The sequence below is a fragment of the Struthio camelus genome, chromosome 18 (genome assembly GCF_040807025.1).
Source record: "Struthio camelus isolate bStrCam1 chromosome 18, bStrCam1.hap1, whole genome shotgun sequence".
NCBI classification, from domain to species: domain Eukaryota; kingdom Metazoa; phylum Chordata; class Aves; order Struthioniformes; family Struthionidae; genus Struthio; species Struthio camelus.
In genome coordinates, this window is record NC_090959.1 from 13958548 (window position 1) to 13970696 (window position 12149).

Sequence of the window (12149 nt, forward strand, 5' to 3'; positions counted from 1 at the left end):
GCAATCACTGCAATATTAAAAGCCAGAGCTGGAACATCACATGTTATTAACGAATTTCTTCATTTGGTCAGCTAGAAAGCTAGCTGGGTGATGAAGTGATGCTGTAAGAATTATGCTAACGGATGGAGGTTTTGATTTTTGTCAAAAAAAGAAAAAAAGTGTACATCTCTAGAGGTGGTGCCTCCTGCCAGGAAAAACTACATTACTCTCTTGTATTTCCTAGAGTGAAATGACAAACTGAGTTGATGTTAGTTCAACAGTACAGCTGCAACAGAACCTCCTCCTCTCTGCTTGCCTCCACCTTCTATGCAAAACAAATAAACACAGAAGATGGCGATCAGGATGCTTTAAAGATGCAGCAAGTATTGGAAAGCACTCTATATGTCAGCTACAGTTCATATTTGCATCCAAATGTTACTTAAGAACGTAAAAAGTTGAGCCAAAGACTTGGAAGCACCTGACAGAGCCTGAAGTACGCCTAACTGGGGAGTAAGCCTGAAGAAAGTAATGCTTCATGTTTTAGTTGGAGTCCTCGGTATTATCATCCATACCTAGAAGAGTGTAGGTGAACACAATTTGGAAGTGAATTATATGAGAGCGCTATATTTCTTTTTATGCAGCAGGTCAACACTATAGGTGCCTGTGTAGTGGATGTGAAGCTATACAGCAAGAACATGTAAACACTTTCCCCAAACCCATGCAGCTGAAAACACAACTTCCCCCTAATTGAGAGAGGATGGAGCGCCACCTTCCTCTCCTACTGTTTCCCAGTGAAGTGCACGTCCCTCTCCCTCCTAGGAGGATGACAAAGCAGTAGCAAGGACAACCAAGAGATAGGGAGAGTACAGTCCAGGGACTCCTGCACTTCTTCCCACACTATAAAGAAAGCCAAGTCCCCAAATCCTGATTCACTACCGTGCTCCAGACAGTTCGGGACATTAGATCCCAGGCGTTGCACCCACGGGGAAACAGCCTGTTTCCAGTTCAGCCATTAAGCCTAAGCTTCATGAAACTGATTTTCACTAAGCAGTTCCGAGCACAAATGGAAGATGAACTCCATGACCAAAGAGAACTAAAATACAACAGCGTACCACTTCCAGCAACAGGAGAGAGCTGACAGAAGTATTTTTAATCACATTTTTGAAATTATGGGCCTATATTCTCTATTGAACATAAATACTAATGAAGAAAACTTTTGCCCAAAGCATGCATTAACCACTGAAATAAAAGTAGGTAAAATTTTAAACAAGTTAAATCTCTTTTTGATGTACCTGAAATATCAACGCGAACACCAACGTATTTGCCTTAAAAATAAACATATGTTGTTACTGAACAGCAGAGTTTGATAAAGAACAATTTTCTGTTTTAACACAAGAAAGAGATAAACATCTCTGCAAAAGGGAATACTTCGTCCATTTGAAGAACACCACTTGCCACACATACATTTGTTTGTTAAGTGACATTTATTAGCATGCTGATTCACATATACTGGCAAGTTTTACAGTTAATGTGATGACATTATACTGCAGAGTCTTGAGCTTGCCTACAGCTTTGCAGTTTGTTGTTACAGTATTCACCACAGGTCAGTTCCTATGAGAAATTTAAAGTACAAGTTACTTGATTCAAGAATGAGAAAACATGTACAAGATTGGCTTCAAAGAGAAGGCAATTTCACATCAAGAACAGAAGCTGCTCTACATTTTTGGTACTGCCACCTATTTTTTTTTTTTTTAGCATGTCAAATGCAACCATGCAAAACAGAAGTCTAACGTGTATTTTGCCGACCTGTTTTACAGGCTGCACCGTCATTCACAGGCATGCTGATGAAGCAAGCACCTTACAGGGAGGCACCACTTCAACACTATTACTATCCCTGCAAACACAGTCGTGATGACATTTGGGGACACATTACGTTCACCAGGGCCGGTTGATGTCTCATGCGTGTAATAGTCCTAGTCACAAATCCATCTTTCCCAGGTATGTTACTGCATGCTTGGGACAGAATCCAGAGGAGATTTCGGTTGCTGGTGACGTATGCGATGTAAAAGCACAAGCAGCACCTGCCCTTCGCAGGCTTTGGGTCACCTTCACAGGCAGGAGCCGCCCGCTGGGGGAAACACCGGGAAACCCGCGCTCCTCAGGCAAAGAGCGGCAATCATTCCCCCCCCCCCCCCAAACCAGGCATTTACTTACGTTTCATTCCTTCTTGGGTTTCACTGTTTTCACAGTGGCCGCGGCCGCCCTCTCCGCCTCTGCTTTGTACTGAGGCTTCATCGCCGCTCTAACGACCTGCGCGCAGATCTGCGAGTACCGGATGTAACTAAAGGAGGGAGGGAAGGGGGGGGGAAGACGGTGAGAACCAAACACGTCCGCAAAGCCTCTCTGTCCCCTCCAGAGGCACCTGGAGGAACCCGCCCTGCGAGGCCCCTGCCGCCGGTACCTGAGCCCGGCCTGCCGCCAGTAGGCCACCATGGCTGCGGCCCGGCGGGACAGCGGGGCGAGCGGCCACGCTCCTCCGCCGCCAAGGTCAGCGCCACCGGAAGAGGAAAGACGGCCCTGCCCGCCGCCCGCCAATCAGCAGGCACGAGCGCTCTCGCCGCCAACCAGGCAGCGAGTTACCTCAGGGGAGCTGACCAATGGCAACTACTCCACCCCCTCCCGCTTGGCACGCCAGCGGCCAATCAGAGCGCCGGGCTAGGCACGCGGGTCCCGGCCGCTCGCCGAAGTGGAGCGAGCGGTTGTGTGTGCGGGTGGCGGTGGTGTTGCGCGCACCCGCCAGAGCGGCGCCGCGCCGCCTTTCCCCACCGCCGGTGAGGAAACCGGCGCTAGCCCGGGGCAGGGAAGCAGGAGCAGCCCGCCCGGGCGGGGCCGTGGTGCCGCCCTTGAGCGGACACAGGCGTCTGGTCAACCCCGCACCAACACGGCGTTTGTCTCCGCTTCCCCCGGCGCTGTTTAGGGAGGCCTCGGTTCTAGCTTCCAGGTATGGCCAGCTGGGCCCTGCCTCAGGGATCCAGGAAAGGGAGGTTTCATCATTCGGAGCCACTAATTTGTCAGAAAAACTCCCTATATGGATAAACCACGGACTAGGCATTTAAGCCTGACTCTTTTCTATGAGGACGATGGCTAGTTCTACATTAATTATATTAGTTAAATATTAAGTCATTGCTAAATAGTTCATTAACGTTGCTGTAATTTAAGAATTTAAGCAAGTGCCTGAAAGCATCCCTTTTTTTTTTCCCCAGCTATATCAGTTGTCATTGCTTCTCTCTGCCAAATTGTTTAGCTTTTTCTATTTAACAGTGTAAAGATGAAGATGGGAAGCAAATGATTTCTATAACACAGACTGCCTCTGATTTGAAGTTTTAAGCTATGTGTGGCAACGCTGTGCCATTTTCAGAGTTTATCCCCTAGATGTAAGAAAGACCATTTGTTGCGTGCACCTAAAATTATACTAATCATTTGCTCCAAACAGACATATTAAAATAAACGTAACAAACCAGCAACTCTAATAATTTGTTTACACTTACTGGAAAGTAGTAGACAATTTTCCATATATAATAGCAATAATAAGCAAAGAGCTATCAGGTGACTTGAATCCTATTTGATAGGAATCAACACAGTCCTAATACAATGCTCATTTAAATAATTGAGATTTAAGTACATTTTGGATCGAGCTTTTATTACATGCTTGCACTTAAGTATGTATACCTATTCTCCCATCTATCCTTTCCATCCAAGACCAGACCACACCACAAAATATGTTAAAAAATTCTCCAAGAGCCATAGAGATCTTGAGGAAACCCTAATGACTTGGCTCATTGCAGAGGCCTTGTGTTTTCCTGCCTATTCTGCTATCTGCTGGAGTGCCTCACCCTGGAAACTACACAGTGATGGTTACATTTACAGTAAGCTTCTCAAGCAGAGAATAATCAGTTTTGTTAGAGATTTCACTTAGTCCAGGACCACTGCAATTAACGATCAATACACCATAAAAATGACAGCATAGATCCGCCAGAATCAAAAGAGCAGTCGTTCACTAAATACGTCATAGTCTGTCTCCCGGATAATCATATGACAGTAAGAAAAGATTGCCTATTAGTGTAATTAGCAGGATCACCAAGCAGGAGGAAAGAATTTCCTGTCCTTACTTTGCCTACCTGATCTCTCTACTGAGATTACTGAATAAGATTCTAATCAGTGCCGCTTGTGCTGACATTTGGAAAGTAGACACTTTAGGACACTAGATTAGACTAGTTTCTTCCATCTGGAGCAATACATTATTATTGTTTTATTTATGCTTACTGAACGACTTTGCTCCCATTTGTATTTGGGCTTCTTTTCTAAAATCAAAGTATTATAATCTTTCCTACTTCATTTAAAAGAAATAAATAATATAAATGAGGCAGCAAGCAATTCCTATTTCATGCATTTATTTCCTTACTTAGATTTTGTGCAAGCCAGTTTTGTCCTCTTACTTCTGAGAAGTATATGGCCTATTGTAGCAAAGCTTTCCAGCTTGTAAAAATTAAACCATTACAAGATATTTCTAATGACAGGCAGCACTTTCAAGACAGAAATGGTACCAGTGAGGCGATCTTGAAACCAAACGTATTTGTCTTCTGAAAACCCAGCTATAACAACGATAAGAAAACGACACAAGGAAGCACCACAGGTATAAAGAAGCCCACCTCTGTTACCTATGCAACATATTTGATGCAACGCAACTAACTGTGCTACTTACATATACATATACTGGTAAAGGGCATTATTTTATACAAAAGCTGTTTTTAATGGTAACTTCTGATGACTTGGTAGGTAAAATGATTACAAATAAGATTATTTTATACCTTATGGGCAGCCCAGGCCACAAATACAGCTTGCCAGAAAAGAATTATGCTAGCAGTGATGGACACTTGTTTCAGCTACACGTCCCTCTCTTTCTTCCTCCTCACCGCCTCTGATCCCTCTTTCTACCTCTCTCTCACCTGCTCCTTTTTTTCCCCAATTTTCTTTCTCTCTGTACCTCCATGTGAAGCATCCGCTGCCTGCAATTCTGCACAACCCACTCAGATTTAAATCAGTAATGGAGATGTGCAACCTGGATGCAATTGTTTGCAGATTTAGCTGTTGTTACTATTTATTGATCTTGAAAGATAAACATTCAGCATGAATTAAAAAGTTAAATCTTTGGGAGAGGTAGCAGGCTGAGACAGAATGAAGATTAGCTTAGTAGCAGAAATTGGGTTCTAGAACAATTCCAGAATATATATTGATGTCCGTGCAGCTATAAACAAGGCACCACCTTAGATTTGTACAAGCTGTTTTCATGCCCAGTTCTGTGTAGATGCTAGGACATATTTGTAAAGCCCTAAACTTCCCTCAGGTAAGAGCTTTTGGAGACATTTGACACAGAAATTAGAAAGAGTACACAAAGGAGGAAGGTTTAGAAAGGTATAGAGAGGTTGCAGAGGGGAAAAGGGGTATTTTAAGAGGGTTAGATGCAGAGATCAAGAGAAGCTGAAGAGGTATGGGTAGAAACATCCAGAAATGTGAGAGTGGAGAGGTCTGGGGGAACTAAAGATGTGAGATTAGAAATGTCCAGAGAAACTGAGGAAGTGAGGGAAGAACAATCCTGAAAGGAGAGATCAGAGACATCCAGAAAGGGTGTAGAGATGAGATTACAGACATTCTCAGAGGTTGATGAGGATGGCTCAGAGGAGTCCTGAAACATGAAATTGTGAAGAGCAGTGAGATCTAGTGATTCTGAAGAGGTAGGGGAGGTGTGTTCTGAGACATCTAGTAAGGGTGGAGGGGTCGTACAGGAAGAGTCCAAGGAAGCTGAGGAGGTGTGACTGGAGACAACCGGGGAGCGTGAAGAGGAGAGGCTGGAGAGGTCTAGAGAGGCCGAGGAAGTGGGACTGGAGAAATCTAGGGAGGGTACTGAGGTGAGACTTGAAAGATCTAAAGAGATTGAAGAACTGTCGCCAGAGAGGTCCTGAGAGCCTGATGAGGTGAGACTTGATAGGTCCAGTGAAATGGAAGAGGTGAAACTGGAGCGCTCCAAGGAATCTGAAGAGGTGAGGCTGGAGAGCTCTAAGGAGATTGAAGAGGAGGTACTGGAGAAGTCTGAAGAGGCTGAAGAGGTGAGACATGAAAGGTCCAGAGAAGATGAAGAAGGGAGACTGGAGAAGTCCACAGAGGATGAAGAGCTTAGACTGGATAGATCCAAAGAATCTGAAAAGGGGATTTTAAAGAGTTCCAAGGAGGCTGAAGTCTTGACACTGGAGGGGTCCAGGGAGGCCAAAAAAGTGAGACCAGGTAGGTCCAGGTAGATCCAAGAGATGAAACTGAAAAGCCAAGTAAATCCTCAGAATGACTACTGTCTTATTAAATCTTAAGTATTTTTAACTACAAATTTCTAACAACAGGCCAAAAAAACTTGAAAAAGACATGATGAAGACCAAAGACACTGAAAAATAACTAAAGACACAGGAGAAGGCTAGTATTTTAATCCTTATGTTTCTTAGCCTCTGTTTTGGTACAGAAACTCTAGTAGGAAAAGCTCACAGAATTATTCTTTAGAATACTGCTCCTTCTGAGAGGGCCCATCACTACAAGCACAGACAAATGTGTACAGTAGCAGGTATTTTTCTGTCTTGGCATATCTCTGTGTTCAGCTGGACTGTAGCACCTACGATAGCCTGACAAAGGATACCCTCGTCATATGCAGTCTCCCTGTCTTGAAGGTCTCAGCTAAAATAGTAGTTACATAATAGAATGGAAATTAAAATGTTTTTGTTTTTCTTTTCCAGATATCACAGGATAGTCAGACATTATGCTGCATTATACTGGTTATATACAGAGATTTAAACAAATACACAGTTGTAAAAGGCAACTGCAAGTCAAACTTGGCCTCTGGTTATAATGGCATGAGGGATTACTTCTTTCTGATTCACAATATCTAACTCAAAATGTGGGTCATTCTGATGACGCCAACAGAAACAGCAAAGAAAACTCTATTTTCCTCAGCAGCACGTCCAGGTTTTATGTTTGGAAACCAGCAGTATGTTAAAATGGTTCAATGACTAAGAAACATACACTATGACATCAGTTCTGCTTGCTTTTTAGATAAAGAACGGCCTTGTTTGATTAGTTTTTTTATTTGTGGGCATAAAAACTGTACTGTAAAACTAGTATTTTTTTTTATTTTATGGTTATTTTGAATAATTTAATAAAAATATACTAGAGAGATATATTCTGATAGAAAGCAGGTATGTAATTAAAAAGGAAAAAGAGCAGTTTATATTTCAGTTCATAAAGGTGCTTCTAATTATAGCATGAATAGATCAAGAGAGAGATCATTCTACAGCTGCCTTCTCTCAAGACCGTACCGCAAAGCAGAGAGTAGTTGAATCCTGCTGTTGTCTTTCTACGCATAGGATTACACGTATGATTTTTCAGAGTCATTACAAAAGTATTGTATTGCCCAAGAAAGCGAAAGACGGACACTTAACTGAAGGCTGCAGTTTCTCAGGTGACTGCACCCAGGCTTTGTCTGTGTGGTTACACAACTGATATGCATGTATAATAGATTTAACATAATCGCCATGGGCGGAACTCCCACTGAGGTGACCTCAACTAAAGCAGGTGTCTGCTGAGTATTAGCTGAAGTTGGTAAGAATAATGCCTTAGTATGTAAATACGAAAATTGTGGGGATTTAGCACAACACAAAAATTATTAGACTAAGAAAAGCTGCTTATTTAAGAGCCTCACTTATTTAAAAGTCTCACTTAATGGTGAGAGCTAGAAATGAAATAGCTACTGAATACACAATATTTATCCATAATACATTTGTAATTTTAGAGCCCATGCAACGTGGTTGTAATTTTATCACAAGCATAAAGTTTATAGATCAAAAAGGGAAAACATGAATCTTTTTCAACATGTATAATGTTTGTGATGAGATTACAAGCTTGCCTGCTGTCCTATATTCGTAACAAAACTAAAAATAATTAACCTCCTCAAAAAATCCTTTGTTAGCAACATTCCATCATTTTGTGACTATCTTTAATCTAAAAAGTTTCTCAGATGCCTAGTACAGAGGAAACCAAGTAACTATACATAAGCCAAATTACAATATATAACAAAAAGCCACTATCAACATGATTTCCAACAGACTTTAATTTCCATAATCCCTTCACTGTGTTCCATCTACCTTAATTTCAAATGGCAAGGCGTTGCACATTTTCCTATGAAATAACCCAGTTAAGAAACATGAAGGTATAGTTATTGTCATATAAAATACACACGTCAGTAATAATACTTCCTACCTTTGATAGCTGTGGACTTATCTCCTTTCTCTGCTTGTGTAAGCCATATTGGGCTGTGCTGTTAAAGCTCTGCCGCTCTTTCTGCTGATGACCCTAATCTGTTGCACAGCTACTGGAAATCATGTCATGCTGATGACAATACAGGTCATCTCCTGTTAAATCTCTTCTTGTCTAAGTACAGCACTCACCACAGAGCACCAGCTGAAAACACGCTCTGAAATCAGCCCTAATTTTAAGATAATGTTGCAGTGCTGTACTGTTTCCTCTTACGGGACTGCATTTTGAAGGTTAGTTGATTTAGCAGATGAAGACATTCATTTTTAACTTTTAGACACCTGGATTCAAAGTAAAAATTAATTCTGACAGTGTCATTCAAGTTCTCAGCTGTCCATTCTACAAAACCTGCCACAGATTTTCTCTGGGGGGGGGGAACGCAGGATCTGCAGATCAGAATTCAGGTACGCTCAAGTTTTAAGAATCTTGTGCATCAGTAACTATTTTAATGTATTTAGTAACTTTTTCTTTTATGTTAGCTTTATTACTTTCAAAGTGTTGTTATAATAAAACAGCACGACACTGTAAAACGTTCTGTTTACAGATAATAATAATAATATTGGATACAAATTTCAAAAATGCCTAGGTGACATCAAAGGCTAGGGCCCTTTTCCAGAAGTTCCTAAGTCTCATAGGTGCCTAGGTTTCTTTGAAAGGCAAAAGAGACTTTGGATCTTAGATAAATAAGGGCTTGTGAAAGTCGCACATATTATTGTATCCCACTTTGCAGCTAAGGGAAATAATATAATCTATGCAGTACCACCCTGCTTCCGTTTGTCCTTTCTATCCTTCCACAGGAAAAGCAGAGAAATTGTCACTTGCTGAATATTACTCAAAATTGGCAATTCTAGACAGAGGAAATAAGCCTGTACAGAGTGTCAAGCTAAGACAGTAAAATGCTTCTAGTACTTCAGCTAGATCATTCAGAACATGAAACCAGACTACGTGATGTAGATAAATCCTAAGTATCAGTACTAAATCACACTTCCTAACCCCTAGTTTCACAACCTACCTACTAGATTTACTATGGCTATTATATGTTAATGGGTTTAAAAAGTAGCAAATCTAGATAAACCAAAGCAGTTTTCTCACAGATAGATAACATCTAGATATTCCGCAAAAAGCCATTGACAAGAACCCACCAAATTATGCAACTTGCAACATTTGGGCCATATTATAAAACACATTTCTTATCAGGCTGTCTACAAAGTCCAACAGGTTCTGGGAATAGCGAAATACAAAACTGCAGGGGCAATTTTGGAGGGGGGGAGGGGGATTGATGGAAATTTTTGGAATTTGATGGAAAAGAGATTGGGCCCATGGTTAGCAGGAAAATATTTATCCATGTATTGTTGACTTGATATCCTCCAGCAGATAATGATTACATTGCTGATACTATTTTTTAGCAGGGGGCCAGCTGTAATTTTACAGACCATCATCTGATGCCTTACAAATCGCCTCCTGTTGCTAAGCTGAAAAACAAAGCTCTAATTTTAAAACAAATCCAGCTAAAACCTGACAAATTCACAGAAGTCTGATGAATCACTAACCGTTTCTTTTTACAGTATCAAATACACTTTCTAGTAGATGCAGTATGAAATTATCACAATACAGATTGCAGAGATGATATAATTTCAGTCAACTTAATGGCTTGCTGTAGATAAGGAGAGCCTCCATTCCTCCTTCCCTTCTGGCATGTCCCACCTTGCCGCTGGCTGCATATATATTATATCACTTCTCATATTCATAGTTTTCTGGCTCAGCAAGTTGAACCGGCTCAGCAAAGGGTCTGAAGAGCACTATATCCAGTGCAAGGGAAGAAGCAGGATGGCACAGGCAAGAACAAGAAGGTAGGCAGACATGGGACTGTTTCCTTTCAGTGATGGAAAACAAGTAGTTCAGCTCAGTCATAAACATGTAACCTCACCTTTGGAAGCATTCAATTTTATGGCACTATATAAATGAAAGATATGACATTGAGAAAGACGCCCTGGGCAAGTGAAAGAGCAGCCTTCAGCTTGAGGAACTGAACGATTCCAGCATGACTCAGTGCTTTCACACAAGCTTTACAGGTACTCTTCAGTTCTTCTGTAAACTTAAGCTTCTGCAGGATGCTGATCTTTCCTTCAAATAGAGTATCTGTTAATGCTGGGGGGGCGGGTTTGAAAGGTTGCAGTTACTAGACATTGGGTGCTTAGGGTTACTGTATTTAAGGTGTGCCGGAAATAGGCTAGACCATACTGTTTAACTGCAGTCACAGACCAGAACAGGTCTAAGTCAGCAATGCTGCAGAAAATCTCGATTAAAGCTTCTAAGTGTATTTTTCCAAAATAATGACTAACAACTGGTTTACATTTACAGTTAACAGCTATACAACTGAACTGGTGCTGATGTCCATTGTCAGCAAGAGGCAATACTTCTCAGGTAAATGAAACCTTAATTTATTTATTTAGAAGTACTTAATTTTTATTGCTGACTGAACAAATGTGTATTATTTTAGTGTTCATACAGATACAAATCATTTCAATGTCACAGTAAATTTAGGAATTTGCTTTCTTCCACGGTAGCAGATTTTATCATTTCAGACTGTGAACAGTAGTGCCTTTTAGAACGCTAGAATAGCAGGCTATTAGCAAGATTTACACTGCCTAAACCTCGCTCTCAACAAACTAAAAGTTTATAGCGCAGATGGGTACACGGAAGCTAAACAGCTACCCACCATCAAGAAAAGGTTAAATCATTATGGATCCGTTCTTCTTGGAACGCCTTGCAGGTAAAGTGAAACAAGCTCATCTACTGTTGCTTTGGCCACACCAAGCCTGTTTAAATCAAGAAGTGAAGGGCAAGTTGTAAGTGTAATTTACAGCTGAAAAACTTTACTAAAAACAAGTTAACACCAAAATCCCACCACTGCTATGGCTGATTCTCATATAAAACCTGAAGAAAAGTAATTTTCCAGGTCCTGGTTTCAAGTTTTGACATAAATCAGCTAAGTAGTTTCATTCAGAATTTTACATAGGCATGTGGCTATGTTCATAGGACTACTTGAGAAGAACAACTGATAACACACATGTTCAGTTTCAACAGAAGGGAACATTAAGCTTGCCAAGACCTCAAACTTCCAGCTACTGTAATTTAGACTTTTTTTAAAAAATTAGTAACTTTTCTGGATGCAACTCATTTTAGAAGGTCCCTAGAAGGCTCACAGTATGCCCTTCCTCCAGGCAGAACCCCCTCCCCCCGCTTTGTTATTAGCTTCTTAGTTTTGTCCCTCCAGCTGTTGGTCAGTTTTCTTCCCTCTCTTTCCCACCACCTCCACTTCTTCCAACCACCTGAAGCCACAGCTTCCTTGCACTAGCTCAGATCACACTCAGTGCAGTACGCATTACTGAGGAGATCCACTGTGGACGTCTCTGATGCGCTCAAGTGGCCAAGAAACAATCTGAGTACGCATGCATATTGATCAGATTCCTTCTCCTGTTACTGGATAGCAAACACCTCCTCACTGCTGCCCAGTGCACCACTCCTCATGCAAAACTCTAGGCAGTCTCCTATCCTGAGAATGGCGTGTAAATGGGCAAGTTCTTACATGACCGTCCAGACCCAACCGTTTTGCTCTCTTCTGCTCTTAAGAACAGTGTGCATGTAGATTTAACGTAGAAGGACATTCCTTAACAGATAATTATAGCTTATGAATCTCAGGCCAAGAGGAGTGAAAATTTTTCCACAGGATGTAGCAGGCTGGGAAACGTAGTTGCTAGTTA

At 41.5% G+C, this 12149-nt stretch overlaps 1 protein-coding gene across 2 annotated transcripts; it reads left to right on the forward strand.

Annotated features, from left to right (window-relative positions):
• The first annotated feature begins 2716 nt into the window (after positions 1–2716).
• Positions 2717–10819, forward strand: TRIM44 (tripartite motif containing 44). 2 transcript variants are annotated; one of them, XM_068913112.1, is made up of 4 exons: positions 2717–2980; positions 4557–6318; positions 10136–10235; positions 10747–10819. In XM_068913112.1, exons 2-4 carry the CDS (start codon positions 6036–6038, stop codon positions 10748–10750), a joined length of 387 nt encoding a protein of 128 aa, XP_068769213.1. In that variant the 5' UTR covers positions 2717–2980; positions 4557–6035; the 3' UTR covers positions 10751–10819. The 2 variants fall into 2 exon arrangements, 1 of the variants encoding a protein (XP_068769213.1); XR_011135402.1 differs by having other exon boundaries at positions 4557–4672; positions 10136–10819.
• Positions 10820–12149: the final 1330 nt, after the last annotated feature.

What these genes read in the sequence shown, in the direction of transcription:
- TRIM44 (XM_068913112.1), top strand. Translation starts at nt 6,036, where the DNA reads ATGGAAGAGGTGAAACTGGAGCGCTCCAAGGAATCTGAAGAGGTGAGG. An exon ending in GGCCAAAAAAGTGAGACCAG is followed by an intron (nt 6,319 to 10,135) that starts GTAGGTCCAGGT and finishes TCATATTCATAG; the next exon opens with TTTTCTGGCTCAGCAAGTTG.